Genomic DNA, 27,101 nt, shown 5'->3' on the forward strand with positions numbered 1-27,101 from the left:
CTCACGAATTACGAGACCGTGATGCTGGAACTTTCGCGGTTCCAAGTCGTCTCAAGGACCACAGGTTTATAAGTTTATATTCCTGAGAAGGAGGAAGGCAACAAGAAGAGATGGGAAATTTTAAAGACTCACAGGTGCGTGTATTTGGACAAATGAAAGGAAGATGCTGATGTCGACAAATGATCTGAAAAGTTTGTCGATTATTCGCTCGAAAAAATTAGACGTTTAATTCTAAGACGTTTATAATCTTTCATCATAAATTATATTGTACGATATAGATATAGTCGAGAAGGTTCCTCTCATCCTTAATTTTTCCGTCTCATTTTGCTCGACTTTATATGAAAATAATGACGAACACAAATCGTTAAATTGATTTCAAGTTTTCTTCCATATTCGCAAAGAGAATGACAAGTGACTGGAAACACATCCTTTCTAGTGCGCATTTCTGAAAAGCCGATGGGGGGTTAGCATAAGTATTAAATCACCCTTCAGTTCGTAGTGTTATAACCGCTGTAGAGAATTTTACACGCGCGATAACGTCCCCCTCCCCCCGAAAATTTCACGATAGGGCGTTACCTCGGAAAATCATTCTCGAAGAGAAACACTTTGGTGTCAGTCGAGCTGAAGAGTAACTCAAGTATTCTCTCGCGCTTGTATCAACCCAATAGCGTCTGAATTGATAACAACACGAACTGCGCGATTGAATTTTTATATTTTTTCACGAGAACATGTCCTTATCCGAACTAAGGAAATAGCAATCGAAACGATTGTATATATTTTTCAACGAAGTAGTTTGCAAAAGAGTAAAGCAATTAACGATGCAAGTTGCAGTTAAAAATTAATAATCGACCTTTTTCGATCTTCGAATGCGATTTTCACGCACGACGTATTTCATTCGCGTACAATTACGATTTAAAGAGGACCAATGTCGCTGAGGGGTGATGCCGATTGCGGCGGTGCAGGTGCAGGGAATGGATGGCGAAGAGAAAGGGATAGAGAAGCTAGTCGTAACAAACAAGGCGTAGAGACAAGAGCATTGTCCCTTGGCTATATATGCAACCAACCCAGAGCATAATATACTTCCTCCCCACTCTCTGGGTGTCGCGCGAAGCCTGAGAAGGGGGGTGTAGCTACCACCTTACGCTCGCAACCGTACTACAGATCCAGCCGCCGTTACCTTCCATTATACCGTTCCTATACCGGGTAGCACCGCTGCGAAACAACCGACTAAATGAAGACACATTGCTTTCATTATGAGCTACCTGGTATACGGCTCCACCGCCGCCACCACCACGGCTGACACCGCAGTCGACCCTCCCCTCAGGCCTTACCTACGATTATCTCTAGGAATGAGCTAGCCAGCAGATACACAAACTCCTCTTGTTAGGATACATCCCGCAGGGATGCTCCTAACCCTTCAGACATAAATCTTCAACGACAGAATCTTGACTTGACGATGAAAATTCTGATATCAAAGATGTCGAGACTGCAATAACGATAGCTCCTCAGATTTAGTTAATTAGGTCGAATAAAATCGCGGAATTTATTCACGATTTTACTAAAATTATAACAATACTGGTTGATATTATTTGATTTGAGAGTTCAAATAATTGATTAATTTTTATCAATCAATTAATAATTGATTGATTTTTATTAAGAAATTATTTACGATATGATACATGTATAAATACAAGATATATCTTTTTAAATCGCGCCATATTTAACCATCAGCGTTAATCAGGGAAAAAAAAATGGACGAAACCAACGGCCGTACATATATAAAATTTTCTAGTATGAAACAATTTTTTATTAAACTACATTGTTGGAATCGCCTGCACGCTATATAATATTTCAGATTCCTCGCATTTTCTTCCAGCTACGGAATAATGCCGGAGATAGAGCCTGACCCAAAACACTGTGTAGTGGCTCAAAAAGTACGTGCAAAGTACACGTCGAAACCTCGACAAAACCACGAGCTGTCAGGAACAACGGACGCCTTCGCGGAACTCCACCCTCCCGCCGTCCCACGTCGCGGGACGCGCGCGCTTCTTGCTTTCGTCGTTATCAGCAACCACCCTCCGCGTCCGCGGGGAGGGCGTAGCAGCAAAATTACGGTTCGTCAAATATAAACTCGCGGGAGGGGGCGTCCGTTGTCCGCGTGACATCTCGCGTCCCGCGGGAAAGCAATTTATTAAGACGCAAAAACGGCTCTTTAAGAACGGCGATGGCGCAAAGGGCAGCACGATGGAGGAAGGAACGAAACGCCGCTACCAAAAGACATTTGTCTTATTCAAATGGCAGCCGGTGGAAGAAGTTGAGGAAGAAACGCGGTATACGAGCGGGCGCTCGGAGGAGATTGTAGAATGTGAAACATCGCGACCCTTGCGTTCCCTCATCCCCTTCCCCCCCCCTCCTCTCCCGTTCGCTCCCTCGCGCGGTATTCCTCCAACTCGCCTCCAGGTACTCGCCATCCTCTCCCCCCCCCCTCCCTCTGTCGTCGTCTCTCGTCGTTCTCTCGCTGTACTCGTCGTTTACAAGCTCACCGCTGGGACCGACTCTGCAGTTTCCACTGTTTTTCACGTAATTAGAAGCCGGATAATTTATTTAACAACGCTCGGCGCGCGGTCGCGGAACTTTTATTGTTTCGTGACTCCCCGCGGGGCTGACAGACGGGGGCTGAGGATGCAAGAAAACTAGATTGCAACGTGGATGCCGTCGTGCTGCCCGGCGCTGTTTCGCGTGCATCCTTTCGCCATTCACGGACACACTCGCTCTCGGGAGGAAGGGGGGGGGTGGAGGAGGGGGCGACGAAGGTATTATTCGCAGTCAACCTGAAAATGATTAGAGGGAGATACAGGGAGATACAGCGAGGTGAATTACGCGTAAATGTGGTATAACACGCTTGCAGTTTTTAAAAGTGCTTTATAAAAAAAAAAAAAAAAAAAAAAATAATCATCTGTGTTGAATAAACCGGCTTTGTTTTATAACCATTTGTAACAATCTGAAACAAAACGATCCGCCCTTTTGTACGTCTAAAATCAAAGAAACAGAAGTTTGTGGTTCAACCGCTAATTCTACACGCAAAAATATCGTCGCGCGACGCTGTTCGTCGACCCGCAGATTAAAGTCCCCGGCGAAGATAACCGTCGATGTTTCACTTTTTGCGCCTCTGTACGGTGTATCCGGGCCGTGAAGCGCGTGTCCATGTGCCAATCCAAACGGTGAGCTTAACGTTGCGCGTTGACAACGTCGCGTCGTTACGCTCTTCTCAACCGAGTGTTTCAGCGCGTTCGTTAACCGGGCGTGAAAATACACGACGTCGGTCCGCCGGTGACGAGGCAGCTCTCGCGCCGGCCCGAGCCCGATTTTTATTGTTTTTTTTCTTCCCTCTCGTCCCTTCTTTCCCAGTCTCTCTCCCCCCTGCTCTCTCCCCCTCTTTCTCGCGCGCGTGCGCGCGCGCGCGTTTTTCTCATGATGGGTTCCGATTTCCCGGCTAGAGTCGTTCCGCGCGCGAGAGCCAACCTTTATAAATATGCATGCCGGCGTAACGCAGCGCCAGGCCGCGGTCGCTCTCGGCCTGCGTGACTGCCGCATCAGACCGGAAGTGCGGTCTAGGACTCGCACGAACGCGACGAATAATTCCGTTTATCGCGCGGATTATCCCAAAGGACGCGAATTACACGCGCGAATTGGTTGTCCGCTCGCGCGATCCTGGAATCCCTCAGTCCCTCCGAAAGCGTTCTCCTGATTCTTCTTTGATTTTCCTTCTCGCCTCTTCCCTTTTCAGTTTCGACGGTTTTACACCACGTGTGCACGAGAGCGTATGGGCATGAGCAATGTAACGATCACGCCAATGTCGTAACTCCGTATCAAGTTGAACATCGCGCTTTATCTCGCGGGCAGTGATTACATATTTCATCGAGCGGACAGAGAGGAGCGAGGGGGCGAGAGGCGGGAAGAACGTCGAGTAACTATAATCGCGACTTTTGCGAAAACCGTAATTGCGCTCGGACGGAGCAGCGCTTCGCGATAGCACGACCTCCCGTAATTATCCAGAAAGCAAACAGGCAAAGCGGTAGATACCGTCGTTCCACGTTAACTTCCTCGCTCGAGCCGTTCTTGCGCGCACTTTTTGCGCCGACTTTGCTTTGATCACTTACGTACGTTCTCTCCAATTTGCGGTACTTTTTCCGAGTATCCGAGTGAAGCGTGTGTCCCTGCGATGCGCGTGATGCACATCACGTCATCGTCGCAAAGCCGGGACGGATAATCGCGTTACACCACGTACCGGCAATATCAATGTAACGCGAAGCGTCGTAAAATTACGCCCGCCACCTTCGTGAATCGAACGATATTTCGCGAAAAAATTCTACTGACAGAGATTTTTTTTTAACCATTACGCGCGAAGCATTTTATCAAAGGCTTTCAATGGTAAATTCAATCAAAATCCATCGAACCGAAGCGACGGCTTCCGTGCGTGTACAGACGGCTAGACAGACAGACAGAACTGGCAGTTCGTAGACGGACAAGCATGGCCGAGCTAATAGCAGTTACGAGAGTGGGCCCATCTCCGTGCAGCGCGACTGAAAAAAACGTGATGAGACTGCTAAATGATGTTAGAGGAAGAGAGTTAGATCCGGAGAGTTACATTTGGAAATATCGACAGGGCAGTTTCGCCGGAGAGCAGTCCGAGAGTTTGAGAGTTCAATTAAACGATTTTGTCAGCGATGGCACAACACTCGTATCGAAAAAAAGGAAAATTTGTAAGCCAAAACGTAACAGCCGCTGTTTTTCATTTACAGCTATTTACAGCTTTATTATCACTCTTATTCTATTACTTTATATCTTTCATTATTCTTTGTAGACGTTCACTTTTCGTTTGTGAATGATGCACAAATAAACATATTCTTTTTATGTTCGTTTAATTAACGTAAACGGAAATTGAAGAGACTCTTTAAGTGACTTTTTGATTCTAGTTTCGTCTTTTCTCTCGATCAACTTGAGTGCAGTTAAAGGCGGAAAGATAATTTAAAATACAGACTTATTACATTTATAATTGATTTGAAGACCTTTTTGCGTTTCTACGACAAATAGAAATTTTAAGTCTCATGACTTAAGACTCGATTCTGCAATTATTCAACTACACCTCGATCCTACGGCGGAAGAAGCAAACATCACCTGGTGTGGTCGATCAATACGCTTAAAGACTTAAGACTTACATTTTGCATTGTCTGGTGGACTTAACTTTACCCAAAGTCGGCGTCTGACTCAACTCGCTGTAACATCACTATGTTTGCCTGACTGCAAATTTAGTTCTACTACTGCGAGAATCTTAACTAAAGTATACACACATACGTACCAAATACATATATACATATATTAGGCAAACATATGTTTGTAGAAAAATGAGAAAGATCGTGCAAAAATAATAAAACATGATGTCACATCGTCGTTTTTAGAACTTTTAATATTAAATATTTTCGTAATATAATAATATAATATAATATAATATCGTACGCACACGTGTGTGTGATATTATATTAAAAATCATCTTTTTTGAGATATAATAATAATTAAAGACGATTTTTTTATTCTGTACATTGAAATATTACATAAAAGAGAATAATTTTCTATTTTCTCATTTTCGTACGTTCTCGAAAAATTCAATTTATTAATATTTCCAATTTTTAAAATAGACAAGTGTTTCTACAACAATTTTAAATATGAATTTGTAAAAGAAAAAACCTATAATAAAAAAAATTGGAAGGAAAAAAATTATAGCAGCGGTTATAGATGTAATGTCCTTACTTCATAGAGTAAATAAGACTGAAATATAGTAAATATATTATGTTATTTCATTAAGAAAGAAAGATGCAGCAATACGAATAGAAATATCTTCTTTGGATATGTTGTGCGTGTACTTAGGCATAATTACATTAACCATAACATAATGAACTTGTAACTTGTGTCAGTATTGATTCTTCGTTCGTTTTATTATGGATTTTCCCTTTTCAAGCGCGCGTGAACACAACAGACATTATGCATGCGGCACTCCGCCAATTGATTTCTACGTTAGGAAGTTTCGAAATTTTGATTCGATCGCAAACTTCCGCGTGAAAACTGTTAAATAAAATAACAGACATCTCGTTTTGCATGTAATGTTTATAGCGATGCTCGAATGTGGCAACCTCAATTCTCATACAATATTTATGCATCGCGGAAGAATCATTACGGCTTTCGTTTGCAATGCCGATCTCCCCTCGGTCTGCTTTACCTGCGGTAGCTGCTTTTGTTTCTATTTTCAAACATTCAGGTGCATACGATCGCACGTGTAACAACTAAGGAACGAGATCGGCGATAATTGCCGGTGAAATAGTAATGCAAATGTGACGATAGATTAGCATGCTGGCGTACACCGGCTGGGCAAGATCTGACGCTTCTTCCCCGTTTGCACGATACGGTGTAATGGCTTTCCGATATTTATAACAGACGCTCGGAAGAAAGCTATAGCCTTAGAAATCTTTATTTTTAACACACAATAGATTACCAATTTCGCGCGTGTACATTTTTTATATTTTGCGGCAAAAGGGATATTTTACCGAAACAAACTGAGATTGTCTCTTGTACCCAAACTTTTTAAAATTAATTTTTCAATACAGCTATAAATGGCGCCTATAATAAAGTTTTCCATAAATCATTTCGTCGGACGTCTGGAAGCGGTCTAAAGTGAAGAAAATATTTACAGACTTTATATTTCGGTCTAAAGGGAGAGGAAGAAAATGGTAATCTCAATATTAAAAAATATATATCTCCGTTCCATCTGGTCAACAGTATCTGGACAATACAATTATAAAGACTGTAATGTCACACTGTTGCACTGACGTCAACACCGACCCGGCGCGACGCTTCTAAAACAGGCAAGTTGATATCATATGTGATTACGAGATACATAACAAAGCGCGTCTCGTAATAATACAAAATGCAACGATCGCCACTCGCCCATGTACGAATATGGCGCGCATGTAGGAGATTTGACGTTAATGAAAACGCTCGCGTATACGCCAATTCAACTTCAAATTGAATTCGTTTATGACATTTCGTGACTTCACAGAGAACGGCACGACAACGGAAATACAACAAAGAGCTGGTTGGCTAAGCGAAATAGCCGTCACGAAATGAGGTTGCAGTATCAGAAATTAGGATACAACACACATATTTGTACTGAGTGTATCATAGAAATAAGATATTTATGGAACTATAAGATCATTACTGGCGAATAAATATTTCGATATATCGATCGATTGATCGACTCTTTCTATATTCATTTACGTGGAATGCCTACGACCGAAAGTTGATAATTCGAGATTATATTTTATAGCAAAAAGATTTTAATCAGATAGAGTAAAAGATCAAAGTTTTCAGAGGCTCCGTGGCTTTCGCGGTTCTCAGATATTTTAATAACATTAAAATACATCGAAATACACACACATATATATATATATATATATATTGACTTTGCTAAAGCGTTATAACAAGGTGCTTAAAAGTTTGCGGGTTGCAAAATAGAATTGCACGGTCGCGTAATGCAAATGTAACGCGTAGTGCGGTCGGCCAATGTAAGCCAACTTTATTGACGAACGAATTTCAAGCCCTTCGACATCATTAAACGGTGGCTGGGGAGAGAAATTATCAAACGACATAATTTGAACGATAGCGCGATAGCGCCGTCACATCATAATTTATTTCATCCGACACCCATTACGCGATCGCACAACGTATCTCTAATTGATAACAATTTAGTTTAAGCGCAGCAAATATTCAACGCCTTTGCGTCCAGTTTCAACTTGTCCAATAATGTAAAAGCGGTATCGAGATTTTGAAGATTAATGTTTACGTTCGTGAAACAGTTTGTGCGCAGTTGTATCGACTTTCCGTTAATATTGTTTTAATTAAACTTATCTGGCAGTCCTTATCGGAGTATCGATTTGCTGGCACATCTGGAAGTAAAGTGATTGGCAAATTACGTATCCATGAATAAAGCCGATAATAGCTAATACAGTGCAATTTTCGAGAGTGAAATACATCAACCGAGGCAGGAAGATATTACCCCGTATTGACACGCTCATTTGCAATTCCAACATCCAGTTAAAATCTGATTAAACTCCAGCTTAAAATTTTACTCCCTTCTCCTCTCGGATCTGTCAGTCGATAAATTATAAATAAGAAAGAAATTGTGGAATCTTTTTTCACATTCCACATTCTGTGATTAACGTAGAAACGAAGTTATCATTTTACGTTTTATTTTTCAAGCGTGCAAGCCTCGTTCAACGTCAACGTGAGATTAGCGTAAAATTTACAGCGGGATTTACATGTTCAATGTAATGTTAAATGCGCGACGAGGTATAATAACGATCGAAGTTTTCTTTTCACAATGGGCGCGAGCTTCTTCAGGCCTCTTCGGGCGCGCGATCGATACGACGTACGGAGACGTACCGTGTCATCGTCCGGATATATATTTATCGACTTGCGTCAATTTTACAATCTGGCGTGATTTACGAGGCGGAGTCCTCGCGACATTTTCAATGCCGGGCTGAAAGCTGTTAGAGAGAAAATCGGTTACGTGACGAATAACGTAACATATTCGCGACCGTGAAAAATGACCGGCGTTTGACAAAGCGGCTTCCCCCTTGAATCTCACCACCGGCGCGCGATACACCATTATCTTGCGGGACGTCCTGCGGCCCTTCCGGCCCTCTCCCTCCCCCCCTGCCCCCTATACGGCACCTCTTCACGCGACTCTATTATCTCTCACGACTGCGCTTTAGCAGAGCAATCCCCAAGCAAGAGATGACGTATTCGAGAGAGAGAGAGAGACAAGTGGCTTGCACGATAGAATTCATCAGGAGCATCCAACAGCCGCGCATGACTGTAGACGGATATGAACGCTTTACGATTGTCGCCGGAGTTAACGGCGGAAGTGCACCTCGATGTTTACTTACGCTTTATGCGTATTGTAATTCCCATCGATTGCGCGACGAGCGCGTTTTCCATTAGTTGATAGCGACGTTCGCATTACCGTAATAAAAAGAACGACGAGAATCGCGCCGCGTGCATCGAAGCGCGATTAATTTAATTACGATTGCCGACGTCTTCCGATGTGACTGTAAATTGATAAGCGGCCGCGGGGATAGTCGTTTATAAATAACAACACACACGCACACACACGCACACACACACACACACACACACACACACACACACACACACACACACACACACACACACACACACACACACACACACTCGGTCGTGTGCACTCAGGCCTCGTGGCTTGACATGATTCCGTGACCCCTTTCAGACTTAGATACAACAAACAGAAAGTGCAAAACTCTGTCGTGCGACGAAGAGTGAATCTAAAACAAGCTACTGCAACTATGGACTCTAATTGTTGGTTTGAAAACAGTTATCTGAGGTCACTCTTGACGTTGCAAACAGTAGACTTCCAAGATCTAATTTGTATGTATATGTTCTACCGACTAATCTGCGGATGTATATACGCGAAATCTGGTATTTACAGCGCCACTCGTGGTTTCCGTCGTGACGATTCACAAATCGAACTAAATCCCACGGCACTTTACTCTATTGCGAATAGAAAGCTTATTCAAAAATTCATTAAGTTAACGAGACCAATTTTCGCGTTATTAGTAACAAAGTTAGTTCCTTCCGGCTAATTATACATGTCTCAACTCTCTTTTGTTCAGTTTATTCTGTTACCACTTTGAAATTTAGATACGTAGCAAATTTTCAATCTATTCATTACAAAATATACAATTATCTAAAAGAGATACTTGGATTTTGAGAAATTTAATTAATAATATAAGGAAAAAAATCTTTTTTTTGGAATTTTTTAATATACACAACTTGAGAGTTTGAAACATGTCATAGTCAATATCTTTCCATTTTTAAGTATAAAAAAAAAAATACAAGAAGACACTATGGAAAAATAAAATCAAGCGAATCGTCTTGTCTGCAACTTTGTATGAGCGACAAGCAGGGAATTGCGCGCCGACGACGAAATAGAGAAATTTATCTGATGACTGACTACGTCTGCTGACGTTTGATTGCGGTTGACATATCGAGGAAAACGTAACAAACGGTCCATCACTTTTTCATTCGGACTTTCAATTCGACGTTGTGAATTGTGACTCGTGATCCGACGATTTTATCTAGCTCGTGCCGCTCGTACCAATCTTTTAGTAGTCCGGCTTACGCGCGAGTGTTTTCCCTCGAGCGATCGAAGAATAATATTTGCAACATTTTCGTATAACGAAAAATGGCCCTCAACCTACTATCTGAGAGTTGTCTTGGGGAATGGTGCGTAGCTTCCGTTCGAAACATTTTTCAACGTTCACTTTATGTTTACAATATGTATATACATATATAATATATTACGTTGTTCAGTTTATATAATATCAAAGATGCAGGAGACATTTAGATTCGAAGCTTTCGTAATCAACTCAGAGAAAGTTTAGAAAGTCCCAGTATAACCGATTCGTAACTCAGTTATTTGTTTTATGCTAACGTAGAGTTAATTACACCGATGCCGGGAGTTGATGTTTGAGATGCTTGATTATATTTCGCGCAACTGCGTTTAATTGCATTTTCATGCGATTGCGAGGAATTTACTTTACTATTAGGATGATGGCTTTTAGGATACTAAAGCTAATTATTTTTATAAATCCCAAAAAAACACAGCTAAACAACAAATAATTAAAGAAAATATTCCATTTTATTGTTATTGTTGTACCTTATGTATAGTACACATATAAAATTAAGTATGTATGTTTATAGTGACTTCTTAAAATTTTTTATATGATGCGATTGTAAAGTTTGAGATGTAATCCATACTTTCCATACATTAGACATATACACATACAACACTAAAATACTTTATGGCACTTCTTGATAACAGCGGACCTATAATTTAAATTTCATTAGTCAGTCCATTCCAGGATATATCCCCCTCCCCCTCTCGTATAATATATCCACAGTAATTATTCGATCGGCGGAATGTTTGTCGAGGGACTGTAAATATAAAAGTCGCCCTTAGCCACCCTTAGTTTGTATATTTTTTTGCCTCGTTGGATTCGTGCTCGGGCGAGCTCACATTTTCGCAAAGCAGCTGGCTGACCGCCGGTATCGGGTGCTGCCATCGAAAAATCGACGTCTGGCTCGCACACGAAAGCGGACCCGGGTTCTGCTTCGTTACACGCGAGTGTAGTGGCTACACGCGTGAATATCGCTTACGTGGACCAAGCTCGCCCGGGACTTCTTCCTATCGTCGCTCTTATCGTGGCGTTTAACGAGCACGGGTCACGTTGTATATCCAGGGTATGCTCGCTTTTTATACGACCGTACCGCAATGGTAAGTTAACCTCCCCCGATAGAGGACGGGGAGATAAGTGATAAAGGTGGGCGAATGGGCCGACAGGAAGAAATAATTATCCACGCAATAAAACACAGCGACTTCTTATGACGCATTCCAGCCAGTTATATGATTAAATAACTTCGTAACGTTGTACCCTTATTGAAACATGCACATTTAAAATACTGACTTTATATGCAATTTTATTTAATGGTAATTCTAATATGGGAGAGACAGATATAAGTGATAAATAAGTGATAAATTAAGTAAATAAAAGTCGGTAAAAAAAATTAATTAATTGTTATATTATTGAATAAGACATTAGCTCCCTTTCTCTCTCTCTTTCTCTTTTACTCCCTTTCCTTTGCTCTTCTTTCTTTCTTATTAATTTTCATTCATTGTCTAAATAAAATTTAAAATAAAATAAAATTTAAAATAAAAACTTAAAATAAAATATAAAATTAAAAATATTGTATTAAATATGAATACAACGTTCCAAAAATATGCAGGATTTAATTATCCATTTTTTAATTAACATTGAAATATTGCTAAATATTGCTCACTAATTAATGCACAGATTTTAAAATATTTAAAAGGACATTTTCTTTCTGTCTCAAAATCTTATTAATTAATATGCTACTAAAGTATATTATATTTAATTTAAAGTATATTATATTTAATTAGTAAATTCTTAATTTCCGAGAGTTTTTAATGATGTTATAAAATTATATAGTACGTAGCATATTTATGTTTCGAAGTGCATTGATAAAAAGTGTCAGATATACGAAAACCATGATCTCGTACATTTTTCTTTTATTTAACGACTTTTTGCATGCAAAGTACGTTAAGTCTTAGAGCTTTTATCCAAGAACCATAAAAAACAGGGATTAAGAGCTTACCTGTAGATCGGGATGTCACTTCGGGTATCACTTTTGTACCAGACAATCAAGATAGCGGAATCGTTGCGATGAGATGGTCGAATATCGCATGGTAGATTGGCCTGTCCACCGAGGACCGCTATCGTAGACAATGGCGGCCCTAAAAAACGAAATACCGATTAAATAGTCGTCACTTGCATTTTCTGTCAATTTTACGATCGGAAGAATTTCTATAAATAATACTTTAAATACTAAATTTTTATACTCTATAAGTAATACTTTTAACTCTTTACAATTAACAATGTCTAATTAACAATGTGTTTAAATATTTAAAAGTCATACCTACATTTTTATAAAATTATACATTGTTAATAAATCCGTTAATGTGTTTTTAAAATATTTTTTGTTATTTTTTAATATAATTATATTCGTAAAGAATAAAAAATAACAATACAAGAGAGACATTCTAATCATAGAAATTGGATTTTAATGTTTAATAATAGAATATCTGTCTTATATGTTTCTATTATTTAACATCGGTTATTAAATATTTATGTATTTATATTGTAAAGAGCTAATGGCATATTATGTAATATGTAATATGTACAATGCAAATATTAATAGATAATTATCAATAAAATTTATAACTATCACAAGTTAATAACTATCATGTTAATAACTATCACAGTTATCACAGTTATTACACATTAACATTTAATTTCATCCGAATTAGTAGCAAACAAAATTTTACATTGTTGCCTTTTACCTTTTATGAATCAAAAACTACCTTTGACAAATTTTTTCTCTCGCTGATTTCATATTTCTTCTATAGTAGCGCGTGCATTCGTAATATTAATTATAAATGTAATATAAACGACCATCATATTCATATATACAAGAAGAAAAGATCGATTTTATTATTTATTTAATTCATTTATGATTGCGATGAATGAAGCGCGAGAGGAAATAAAAAAAAAAAGATTATTTTCTGTTACCGATAGCTACAATGGCTAATTTGATGCCGAGAAATCGCATCATCGTGACGCAACGAGCTTTATGTTCAATAAGATCCGTGTTATTATCACCCTTACATTGCGTTACTGATAACTTTGAGTGGTTATTTCCGCGACGTAGGAAATCCGTTTTACTTACAAATAACAGGTTTGACTAACGCAGGTGCGACACGAAAGGTGATTGCGTTTCATGGAGAACCTGTCCTTTACCAAGAAATGTCGCGTATTATCGTTATTATCGTTACCGCACACACAGCGTACATCGCATCTGCTTACAATTTCTTTCTGATAATTTTCTGAATTACGCTTTCACGTTAATACCTTACGCGATGTATCGTGAAAAACACGTATCTACTAATTTTAGCAAATCGACAATTTATATAGCTAAAAAAGGAGAGAGAGAGAGAGACGCTTAATGACCCAATATCGGGTTATAACTAAAATGACTCATATAATGGCTAATATATCGCTATTGATTTCTTCAATTACACATGAAATTGCTGTAGTTGTTCTTTGTATTTGATATTGGACAAAATTGAATGTCCGAAATTGAATCGGTTATAAATCAACTTAATTAATTAATTCTATAATTGATTTAAAAGACATGGGACAACGTGAACAATTTTCTTTACAATGAACAAAGCAAAAATAGCAATATTCCGTTAAAAGATAATTCTGCGGTTCGAATATCGAGTATCCGACAATAAGATTTCGCGTTTTCCTGCAAGATGGACAATTTAATATCTTCGAAGTGAAATAAGGAAACAAAACGTATCCAGGCGAAGATATCGGTGTTATGCAGAACCGGCGGAGGCCACGTCACAATTTCGCGCTCCAGAAAATGCCGTTTCCACTGGACAGCATCCTGGGCATTTAGTCTGGGTCAGGTATTGAGGGATCGGCGAGAATATTTGCGGAGGAGATGGCGAGCGACGGAAGAGAATGCCAGGGAGGACAGCGTGGCCAGCCGACCGGCCGGCGCGCCGGAAAACGGAAACGGATGTATATATGCTGGTTGTCCGAGCGTATTAAAACTGAGCGAATAGCGAATGGATTTCCTTTCCAGTCTGTCGACCGTAGAGGAAATGCGGATCTCTCTCTTCGCCAACGACAGTTAAATTTTTCCAAATTCCTCAGCTCTCCGTTTTTGAATTGAACGTCAAACAAAGCGATTCCCGGAGTATTCCCTGATTGTTCAAACTTATTGCAAACTTTCATTTGAGTACGAGATGAAGAGAGCGAATATAGAATAAATGGATCCAATACTAATTCACCTATATTTGATAACTCGTATTTGGAACTATTAGTTTTGTAAAATATCACCGTGAAAATACGAAAATATGAAAAATATTCGTCAAGTAACAATTTCACAAATTATTAGGAAATTGACACTGTGTTTTTATTCAAATTATTTCGTAAAGATCGATTTATTTTTTCTCTGTAGCTTATTATGTAATTTATTATTTGAATCTAATTTAGCTAATGAAAGTCTAGTATAGTTAAAATGTTTATTTATTTCTTTTATACATATAAGAAAGTTGATAATTTATTGACAACTTTCATTTCTCAGCCTGATGATCTTCCAATATTTTGTTTGTCTATTTTTAGTACAACTTATTTTCTGTAATTTATATAGGATATTTGTTTCCATTGTATCATAAATTTCTTATTAGTTTTTAAAGATTGTACAATATGTGCAAATACATATAGATAAAAATTAATATTTGAAAAATTACAAATAATTTTCAGCCAAAAATATTTTATGTATACATATACAATGTACACACACACACACACACACACACACACACACACACACACACACACACACACACACACACACACACCACACACACACCACACACACACACACACACACACACACACACACACACACCACACACACACACACACACACACACACACACACACACACACACACACACACACACACACACACAGAATAAACATTGATTTCTTTGCGCTTTAAAAATGCAGAATAACATTATTTTTCGTTAAATATTATTTAACTATTCTTAAAAATGTTATAGCTTCTCTCTCATTTGTAGAGAACAATACGATATGCGAAACAAAAGTGGCGGACATTCTATTATCAAACTTGGCGAAACCTTTATCTTATCTTGTCCAATTTCTGAGTTTCTGTCATAGGAGTCATTTCTCTTCCTTACATTTTCAGCCCCATGAGCGATAGTTCGCACGGCGCTCATATTAGGTCTCTCGTTCCAAGTTTTGAATTTTTAAGCAGAATTTTCACTCTGTGCCGCCGTCACGGGAGAGAATATATTATGCAGTCCCTAATTTACCGTCCTAGAGCCGGTCGTTTCAGTCTCGCGGAGAAACGAGTTTACGCGGAGGTACAAATGGAAAGGCTCGATGTTTATTTCACCGTTTATTCGAACATCCCTCGTTTGACGATGATCTGAATTTAAACGCAAGTTTGGCGAATATTATTACAAGGAAGCGCATTGGTTTTAATCAATTATAATTCATTATAATTTAATCAATTATGTTTGCGATTGTAAAATGGGAGAGGAGGAAGCGAACATTTTGTAATTACTTCATTTACTGTTATGTATTTTCATTATGATAATGTGTCCTTCATATATCACTGGCACAAAGTGATAATAGTTAAATTTGACTATCAAAATTTCGAGTTGCTTGATGCTGGTGCAAACTTTAACGCTCCTCATCGATTCAACACTCTCCAGACTCTTCAAAGTTCTAATGGAAATTGTTTTCAATAAACTCTTTGCTATATTCTTTTACAATACATCTATAAAACGTACAGTTTTTACATGTAAAAAAATAAACGTATGTTTTTAATATAATCCAAATAATAAAAGTAGTCATCTTTTCTTTACATTTTATATGTTTCCTATATTTCTAGAAACTTTTCAATTTTTCTATATATTGATAATATAAATATAAATATATTTACACTATATAATTTATACTAATAATTGGAAAAAATTTTATTTAAAATAATAAATCTATGAAAATACAATAAAATAACATAATGAAACCTTTTCATTAAATGAAACTTAAATAACAATTTTTTAAATAATTTCTATACACATTTTTTTAAAGAAATAGTATCTTTTAAAAAATTTAATGTAACTTGATGACTAGTCATGACAAAGTAATTGATAATAAAATAAATTTTTTAATATAAACAAAGCAGCTATAAAACCGGTTGGTTCTGTAAATCCTTTCCGAATATACATGAAAACATTCTAGCCAATCCAAGTGCAACTAAATCGCCTAACTCACGACCAACGAACGGTTTGAAACAACCTATAGTCACAATATTCTTTCTAGTTTCGAATCCGGGACAGTGCCGGCGTAGAGGAAAAGTGTATTGAAATTTCATGTATTGAAACTGTGTGGATTTTAAGCCGGCGCGCGTCGATAGACGTCAATCCCTTTGGCGTATTCGTGATATAAAGTACATAGACACATCGGGATATTCGCATCGTCGCAATAGGATTTTACATACCAAGAGAGAAAGAGAGAGGGAGGACGAGAGACAGAGAGAGAGAGAGAGAGAGAACACATTGATTTTCTTGATTAAATTATTCCAAATCCAAATTCCCGTTAACCGATCTCGCGGGGCATCGCAAATATACGCAAGCGCGTGTAAACCCGCCTCTCCGGATGATTAGGTGAGAGTAATCCTGTTGCGTCGAGGTCAATGCATCCAGCAGACAGAGACGCTAATTAAATTTGCAGGCACCCGAAGTGGCATCACTCCGCTGCGCGTAAGCTTCTTTTTTTTTTTTTTTTTTTTTTCGTACATTATACATTTATACTCAGACGCGAGAGGAGTCTGCGCGCCCTCTCGCAGACATCTTTACCGCGTGCTGCTCTTCCATTTTTCTCGCGCCCCCCGTAGCTCATAGAGTTAACGTTAACGGTGTTATCCAGCGTCGGGAACGCGCGGGAATGCTTTTTGCTCCCCTTCACTCCCCCGCGCCCTACCTATCCTACCTATTCTAGACTGTATCTACGTATGTACGTACGTACGTAGGATCTCTGGTCTCGCATGCACGCCGGTAAGCGTACAAAACAACGGTTTTTACGGCGTCCGCTAAATTTCCCTTGGGCTGCCCGCGGTGCATTATGTGTCCTGAAGGGTGGCAGGCAACTGTGTGGATCGTTCCTGTCGTCCCGTCGCCCACCTTGTCCCCCCTCGCCGTGTCTCGCGTGATCTTCCCTCTGTCTGCCCGCCCGGAGGCAAACGGTGCGCAACAGCCGCGAATCGTGCTGAAAAGCGTTTTGAAAAAAACGAGAGCTCCTGTGACGCGCCGTCTGCCTATTTGACATACTTTTGAAAAAAAAGAGGACAACGTGAGAGCGTGAATAGCGAGCCGGTGCAATCCCTTTCACGAGCAGGGATTCTTCCATGGGTTTCGCGTTTCATTGATGATTTTTTTCCAACGACGAGCGAACATTGTGCTTCGGGAGATTTGTGTAGAGTTATTTCGAAAAAGGAAGAAAGAGAGAGAGAGAGAGAGAGAGAGAGAGAGAGAAAGAGAGAGAGAGAGAGAGAGAGAGAGAAAGAGAGAGAGAGAGAGAGAGAGAGGAAACATTTTACATTCTAATACATCTGCTTTATGGAAAACTTTTCACGATGAAGTTGAATATTTATTTCAACAATTATCACGTCGTTCAAATCAGTTTTTATGCCGGTATCGTTATACCGAAACATTCTATCTTTTTTTCAAACTGACTCGAAATTGGGCTTCTACTTCAATGAAAAACAAAATTTTCGTTCTATACACGTTGCAGGCATGTTGGAGTGAATTTCCGCCTCTACGAGAAAGAATAACATTGCGTACGTGATACTACCTGTTTCGTGCGAGAGATAGTTTCTCCTTTTTTTTCCCCTCCTCGGGGATTCAATTTCGAAAATTTAATACACGATGTGTAGCAAACTAACTCGCAAAGTTTCGAAAATCGCAATCCCAATGATTAATCTTCGAGAGTTGTGAATCATGTAATCCGTGGGCGAGGCGTTTTGGCAATCTACTATATATATATATATATATATATATATATATATATATATATATTCTTATAACGTACCGAATATTTGGAATATAACGTATAAAAAAAGTGTCTTGATTATTTACGTGAAATACACGTATGCGATACGTTTCAGCCAATCATGTATCGCGCAACATTATTGATGTCAATAGATGGAATTACACACGCGTATTATGTCAAAGTAACGATTCTTTTGGAGAGTTTTGTTGGAAAAGTGTGCATCGCCAGCACGGACATTTACCATGTAACGTGCCCCGCCGGGAGGAAAGTGATATCGTCGACGCAGCGGAAAAGCCGCTCTTTATGAAATGCTGCTGAATCGACGATGCGGTTTCCATGTACTCGGTCTACGGCGCGTGAGTTTACACAAGTTTCCTGTGCTTCGAGAGGAAATGAGTAACAAGGAGAGATTGCCAAAATCTCCGTCGACGAAATGAACGGAAACGAGATCAACAGTCGAGATTCTTGCGCGAGGAACATTTCGTTTTTTTTGTGTAGAAATCTCTTGCCGTCGTTTCCGGCCTATTTCAAGACCTTGCATCCGGCAAAGGTAGATTTCAAATTTGTTAAATGCGTTCAATTTTGCCATATTTCGAATCGAGTTTCGCAATTTGTTACGCTATCCTATGTAACTACAATGTATTCGGAGCGTTAATTTACAAGGGTTTCAATTTGCATCGCAGTTTCCAAAGCATTAAAGCAACGACAGCACACATTAAGAGCTATTTGCAAGTTAACGATCGATATGTATTTTAAAATTCACAATTATTAAATGACAATCAGACGTAATTAAACGACAGACAAACGACAATGTTGGCAAACAAATGAAAAACTTGCAAATGTTAAATTGCAAAAGTTTTCAAAATCGAAATTCTCCCTTTCGAATTGATATCCAATTTCAATTGTTGCCTCATAACAAAGAAAAGGTGAAAGAGACATAAATAAAACTTCATCAATTATACCAATTAATTAATTATTGCCCATAATTTTGCACTTTATTAAAGCGATCAGATTTAACGTGACAATTTTTCCTCGAATATTTCACGATTGTTAAATTTTGCTTAATTGTGATTGGCGAAAGCATATTTTGCTGTCTTTACATTGCGAAGAGGGTAAGGATAATATCGATGGCGGGGAGAAAGAGGGGGGGGGAGGGGAGATGTCTCACCGATAAGGAATACAGAAACGCGGTGATCGCGCTTGAGCCGAAGCTAGAGGCCGGAAATCAGTGTTACGGCTACCCCTCGTCTGGGCGAGCCCTTACCACGCGCAGAAATAATCCAACGACGGTATCCGGCTAAGCCGATAATCCGCGGGTCAGACAGTGTCGAGAAGCCGTACAACTTTGCTTAGACTCCACCCTTCATCCCTGTCGGTCGTCCGTGCCCTACGGCCGGTCCTGCGGTTAGCCGGGAGCTATCGTTTCTGCGCTTTGGCCACACGTCGTAGAAATCAATTTACTCCCGGGCAACTCCACGGGATCGGAGAAAGATCGCCGCTAAGAAGGCGAGGATGAAGATTAGGGAGAATAAATACGAGGATTCCGCAAAGTCTTTAATAATCGGAGACACGTCGACGGTTGCGGTTTGGCGGTCTCTCTCTCTCTCTCTGCTCCGTGGCTCAAGCGACAAGATCAAACTAACTTCGCAGCAGAAGACGATTGGCAAGCGCGATATTCAGCGATCGAAGTTTCATTTAACTTTGAAGTCGACCTCATCATCATTGATGATTATATATCACTTGCACCGACGTTTTCATCATTTTACGATAATAAACGTAGTTTGTAATTCAAAAAGATGATACATGTATTTTCAAATTACTATTATAGACGTGTTATGAAAAATTTAATCCGTTCAATCGTTTTCACATTTCGTCGTATCTCATTTCTTTTGTTTTTGCAAAAAACAGATTTATTGAATAATTCTTCAAATTACATAACACAGACTTTCGTATTTCGTGATTATTTGCATCGTACTCACCTCTTCTTCTCTTTTTTTATTTTATTAGAAAAATTTAAAGGCAATAGAAACCAAATTTTAAGATCTAAAAGGTCTAAAAATATAAAATTAGGGTATTAAATAAAACTCATTATAAAATTGGTATTACATATTATAGAGATCAAACTTGAGGGACACACAATATCCACAATTCCAAAATTCCAAAATTCCACTATAGGATTTATTTTTCCATTTCTAACGTTAACTTCACCCGACGTCTGTCAATTTTGATTATGCTGTTCACCGAGAATCTGACTGATTCGGTTTTCCAATCACGCAGCTTCGTTACGATTCTTCGTTTACGAGAGAAGACAATCCGAAAATAAAGAAACTGAAAGACCTCGCTTAATCAGGATTAAGCCTGGACAATCTTCCCGTATTAAATTGTCAGGAACAAGCGTCACGTGTGTCATACGAGAAAAAGGCAGAGAAATCATTTTCTTCCGACGAGACTTTCTTCGTGGTCATCAGATCTCTCCGATCAGAGAGTTCGAATAATAAAATCGGAAGCATCAACTCGTACGTGTGTAATGTGTAGTGTGTATGTGTGCAGGCGAAGATATACGTTGTTCCAACGTGCAATATTGGCGAGTTTTAGGGTTTTCGCAGCTGTGACGACAACGGCGGTAGTCATAAGGCGGAACCCCGATTTCCCCCAAAACTCTCGCCAATATCATCATAATCATAATTCCACGATTCCATTGGGAACTTTTTTCCAATCGTACCGTGTGGCTCTTATCACTAGTTTGCTCGTGTCTTTCGTGTCGCGCGTATCCTGACGTATCTTTTACGAGGGAGTTTTTGCGAACGGGGCGCTTCGTAATACGGTGATTTCTTGTAATAGACGAAATTATTTTACGAAATTTATCGTCTTCTTTTCGATAGATTACAATTCATCGTTCACGTCGTAATATACATACTATGTTCGAATATTTTTCAACTTCTTATTATTATTATTTTGCTCTTAATGCAAAAGCAATGAATTTTAATTATGGATCATTTATAATTACAATGTTTTTCTAATTTTCTTGCACAAATATATCGATAAAAAAACAACTATTAATAATAACGTAGAAGTAACAAATAACTTTAAAGAAAGCTCTTATTATATCTTAAAGCAATTATAAAGATTAGAAAAATATTTTAGAAAGTTTATATATATAAGTCTAGCTTATGAATATGATATATGTTATGATATACATTTGCTAGTTTAATTTCTTTTATGTTAAATTTTTTATATTAATAATACTCAAATTCATATTTATTAAGAATTCCATCTTTCAAAAAGTTATAAAAAAATTATAGAGAATATCATAAAAAGGATAATATTATATTATTTCTTCCCAATATAAGCAATGATTAAAAAAGTAATTTTATACCTAGTATAATTAGAAAAAAAATAAAAAATGTAAAAAAATTTATAATTATTTTAATTACATTTTTTTAAATTCTATTTAAATTATATGTAATAATGTATTAACTTCATGAGTTTGAATTCATTGTCAGATTTAGAAAATTCGGTTTATAGAATTAATTACTTTATTTTAATTTATAAAATGAGATTGCAAGATAAAAAACAAGTAATTTTATACGTTTGTAAAAATTACCTGCGTTTTATCTAAATAAAAATGAAATTATGCAATAATAATAAATTTATGCGTTTTTGCATTCAATAAACAGGGCTACAATTATTCCGATTTTTGCCGTACAAAATATATGAAATATATCCTATATCATTCACATATCTAACGATGTCCTTGATACACTGTTGGAAAAAAATGTGTTGAATTTAACATAAATCACACGTCTCAAACGATCCACTCAAAATTTTGTGTTAATTTAACATAATATGGATGTGTTAAATAGTAATACCAACACTATGTTAATATTTCAACAAAAAAGAAATGTACTCTTGATCTTAATTTGAAGTTAATTGCGTGTTACAATTAACATAATTTTTATGATAAAATAACATGTCGAGACGCGTCGAAGATTCGAGACTGTGCCGAAATCACACAAAGAATAATAACAAGTTATCGCCACTCCTGTTATAGAATAAAATCAACATTTTTTTGTGTGAATTTTAACATATTGAATAAATACGTACGAAAATTGTGTTATTTCAACACATTTCTTCTGAAATCATTTTAATAATTTTACATTTTACATTTGTTAAGGTTCAGTTAACATAGTAGATATGTGTTAAATTTACATATGTAGATTATTTAACATAAAAATTTTAACACGGACCGAGTTTAACACAAATACAAAATGTCTTTTACTGTGTACATTTTCGGTTCCGTACAAGCGACCGAGAGTACGTACATGCTTCATGCTTCTTGCAATCTGATTTCCTCTCGCTCGATACTCTACTTCAAAGCGTAGGTTTAACCACTCTTGATCGGCTATAGCTCGAAGCATTGCCGAAGGAAAACATGCGGGAACCAGGAAGGAGAGAAAAGAAGATAAAAGAAGGCACGCGCGCGATCATATATTTCTCATGGATTGATGGGCTCTCTTGATTTCGCAATAATAGATACCTTTGATTACTACGAAATCGAATTCACTACTCGGAAGAACAGAAAGGTAAAGTCACGTCAAAATTTTTCTCCTATTTTCCATTTTAATTATTTTGATACTTTGAACTTGTTAGATCTCTTTGATATTATTTAATCTCCAACTTTTATTCTAGAATTGCAAAATTTCATTGAAGATAGCTAAAAATATTTTTTCTGAACCTCAAAGAGAGAAATTGTCCCACTTATTTTGAATGCAGAATAAGAACTCAATTCTTACATAAATTAAAGCTATTATATTAAAGCACATATTATATTAGAATGTATAAACATCTTAAAACTAAAATGAGATTAAAAGTAGAGAGAAGGCTTCAATTTATAATTTTGTTTTCATAAAACTAAAATGATCTTAATTTACTAGATCACAATTATAAATTATTTTAGCAGTATTATGTTTCTATTTTTGTAAATTTGTTATAATGAAATATTAATATAATTAGATTTATATAGATTTACACGTTAAACAAAAAGCCCGTTATTATGTTGTAATTTTATAAAATAAGACGTCATCGTATAAGATATATAAGAATATATCTGTTGAAAAAATTATTTATTAATAATTCATCTCTCTCTCTCTCTCTCTCTCTCTCTCTCTCTCTCTCTCCACTTTCGCCTTTAGTTTCATCATGGCTTCATAGATTCATTATAGTATTTTAATCATCCTGCAGTATATCTTGATTATTTCATTGAAGTAATAGAACATGTTGCGCATAGCAGCTGTTTTTGTTTCTTTATTTGTTTTGGTTTGCTACTCGACATCAAAGTCTTGGGCAATTTCGACCAACCTTGTCGTTTACGCGTCGAGTTTACTCGAGGGAAATGTGATGGAGAAAGCGGTGCGGAGAATACACCCGTTACTCGTTGATCCACTATGCAAAAGCCTACGAACTTGTAGTACCACAAACTGTCGTGCTTGTTTTCGCATGTGCCAAACCTGACCTGTGATTCACGTAAATTAGACCCTCAAGAAACAAAGGATGCTGCCTATTTACCGACATTCTGCTAATAAAAAGCAAACAAAGTAAAATGATAATGAAACAATAACGGCACAAGATACACAAAAGAGTCACAAAGTAAAAAAACAATCATAATAATTATGCTCCCAAATAACGTACATTAATATTATTTTATAGAAAAATATATATTTAACAAAAAAAAAATATATAAAGCTCTTATTTCAGAAATATTCTTATAAGAAAAATATACAGATCTTTTCGAAAATTTAAATTGAGCATTGCAGTGCTACTTGAGATTTCTGCGAATATAGTAATATATGTAACAAATCAAACAGAGAAGCTTGATAGAAATCTCAGTACGCAAAAATTGAGCGCTGATTGAGTGTGTCGATCTGATTTCTGTTAGCATTTTCCAAGAGGGATAATGGATCGAGAGGTTTTCCGAATGAGTTTACGGGAGATTCATACTCGATTCACCGCCGATAAGCTTACTCGAAAAGATAAAGACGGAGATACTAGGAAATACTCGAGGGACTCCGGATGCTTTCAGGATAGACAAGGCAATACGATATTTCAAGTGAAATGCTTTTGTTTTAGCATGAAAAGGAAAAAGAACGAATGTACTTAATAAAGCACTTTATTTTTCATAGCTGTTCCAGATATTCAGCCTTTTAAGTATTAATAATTGTCGACTAAAAATGCAAAAGCGATGTAAACGCTAAGAAAATGCTTTGAATAAAGTGAAAAAGAAGTAACAGAAATATGTAACAATTGTAGAATAAAAAGAGAAATGCTTAAAGGCGTTCAGAAGAAAGAGAGATCAATTACGATAAAGTTTATTTAGATTATTTAGTATATTACAAGCGGGATGTCTCGAGCAAAATTTAGTGAAATTTCCAACGGATTCTATAGGTTACAAAATCAAATTAGTATTGATAACTATAGATTCCAAAACTCATCGTAAATATTTTCCAATGTCGAAATGTATATTACAACGCTCGATTTGCCAATCATATTCTTCTCTTTGCTTCTTTCGTTATTTGCATAATGGATCTAATCAAACATAAATTTGCCCTCTAAGTGAGTAACAAAGTGTTTTATCGTTCACGATGCTTCTTTTACCATCCATGGTGAGAAAATCTGCTTTCTGCTCTTCTCCACTACCCTCCGTATATTCAGTCCTTTGTCTGCTACGAAATACCGGCTGTTGCACGTACTCGCACTTTTTCCGTTCTCCTCTTGTTCACGAGTATTCTCTTAGGTTCCGGAGATTTTCTCCTGTTAAAGGCGAAGAGCGAAAATGCCGTGGGGTCGTTAAGGGTCTCATTAACGTCCTCGCAGGGGGTGGATAACGACGAAGTAATTAAAATTTGATCAACTTCTTGCAAAACCGACTCGTCACTTTTTTTTTCCAAACAGCACCGTACAACATGGTTATGCCTTTATTATTTAAGATCCTATTAATGGATCGCGTCTAAACATTGGAGACGCGAAACAAGCTTGACGTAAATACTTTACTTTGCTTTATCCTCTTATAGCGAGACGTGCTCGTTAATATGATTCCAATTAGTGGTGGTGATACCGACGTTTCGAAAGATATCTTTTCAAAGTACTTTTTAGTGTCACTTAAGATTTTCTAATGGAAGTAATGGGAACACTGAACATTTCACCGCTGGCTACAAACGGCACCTGGTGATCGGCAACATCCGCGTTTATTTTAGTGCGATTTTTCGTACGAAGGTGAGGGGGACGAGGGGAATTACTTATGAGCCAAAATCGAAGTTCACTTTCGATGGGGCTAAAGAGAAATGCCGCGGGGAAGGAAGGATGATGAATAAAAGGGAGGGAGCGAGAGTAGGTGGAAGGTGGCAGGTCGTAACTGTAGAACGATCTCGCCCGAGGGAATGTCCTGCGCCGTATGTCCTCTGCATACAAATGCCTTTCCTATAGCCATTCACCGAAGCCATCAGGGTTACCGCGGAACGGAAGACTGGCTTGCCAATTTTAAAGGCCGTTTGTGAGTGATGTACAACGTCTGCGCACATCTAGCGGAGGCCCGGCTGTTCATTCGACGGTACGTATCGGCGAAAGCACACACACACACACACACACACACACACACACACACACACACACACACACACACACACACACACATCGCGCGCGCGATTCCGTATTGGCAATAAAAACGTATTCCTGCGAATACGCGGATACGGCAGTATGAACCACGATTGTTTACGGTGGAGAGCGTTGTAATAGTTTCGTGCAATTTATTGTCAAGACCGCCTGACCTGGAAAATAACGGATAACAAATCAAATTCGCTCTTGATATTGGATTTAAATTAATTGCGTCTTTTGTTTAATTCTTAATCTCGCGATTGCATTAAGCGGGGGAGTATGCGATTGAATATTAAATTATACCTGCGTCAAATAATTAAAGCGTAACTAGAAACTCGAGGACTTATGCGATTATTTGTAAACCAATGATAATTAAATTATTTTTAAATGGAAAGTATGTGTATGTGTGTATGTGTGTGTGTGTGTGTGTGTGTGTGTGTGTGTGTGTGTGTGTGTGTGTGTGTGTGTGTGTATATATATATATATATAAATAGTGCACATTGTTAGTCACTTCGTTTCGCTGGCAGTCAATTACCTTCGTATGCGACAGCTATGTAATATAAAATTACTTAATTAGGATACAATCTATATGCATCAATTACAGATAAAAATGCTGATGAAAGATGCATTATACGTTCAAATGTATTACCAGGCCAATACACAAATTAATAAACGGTTACCACGTATTGGTTTAATAATTATAATGATGGCCGAACGTTTCTCTGATCGGTTCGCGTTAATGATTCACATTGAAAATATTTTGACACGGCATTACACGGAAGTTTAATGTTTAATTTGGCAGCTTTTCGGGTTATTTGATCCACTATGCGCAACCAATATCTATTTTACTATGCTGTAAAATTCGACGTCCCACAAAGGTACGCGCTCCCTGTGTATATTTCAATTTTATTAATTTACTAATTAAAGCAGTCGATCGCAGTCGCGCAGTTCCGCTAGAGATATGTACGCTTCGGTACGCTAGATTTAATTAAGGTGCATACATTAATTCGTTTGCACGCCCCGGGAACTTCGGTTTTACAGCTTTTGTTATAGCGCAAATTAAACACGTTA

At 37.9% G+C, this 27,101-nt stretch overlaps 1 protein-coding gene across 7 annotated transcripts in view; it reads right to left on the reverse strand.

The window, feature by feature from the left end:
• The window catches only part of LOC105428781 (synaptogenesis protein syg-1), a 284,146-nt gene that overhangs the window by 68,416 nt on the left and 188,629 nt on the right, over window positions 1-27,101 (reverse strand). For all 7 annotated transcript variants that reach the window (XM_089075108.1, XM_089075105.1, XM_089075106.1 and 4 more), the window contains one exon: window positions 12,325-12,463. In XM_089075108.1, the coding sequence (XP_088931234.1) occupies window positions 12,325-12,463 (139 nt within the window). The remainder of the gene's footprint in view (window positions 1-12,324; window positions 12,464-27,101) is intronic.

This window comes from Pogonomyrmex barbatus, unplaced genomic scaffold (genome assembly GCF_055798465.1).
Source record: "Pogonomyrmex barbatus isolate J1 unplaced genomic scaffold, ASM5579846v1 scaffold18, whole genome shotgun sequence".
NCBI lineage: Eukaryota > Metazoa > Arthropoda > Insecta > Hymenoptera > Formicidae > Pogonomyrmex > Pogonomyrmex barbatus.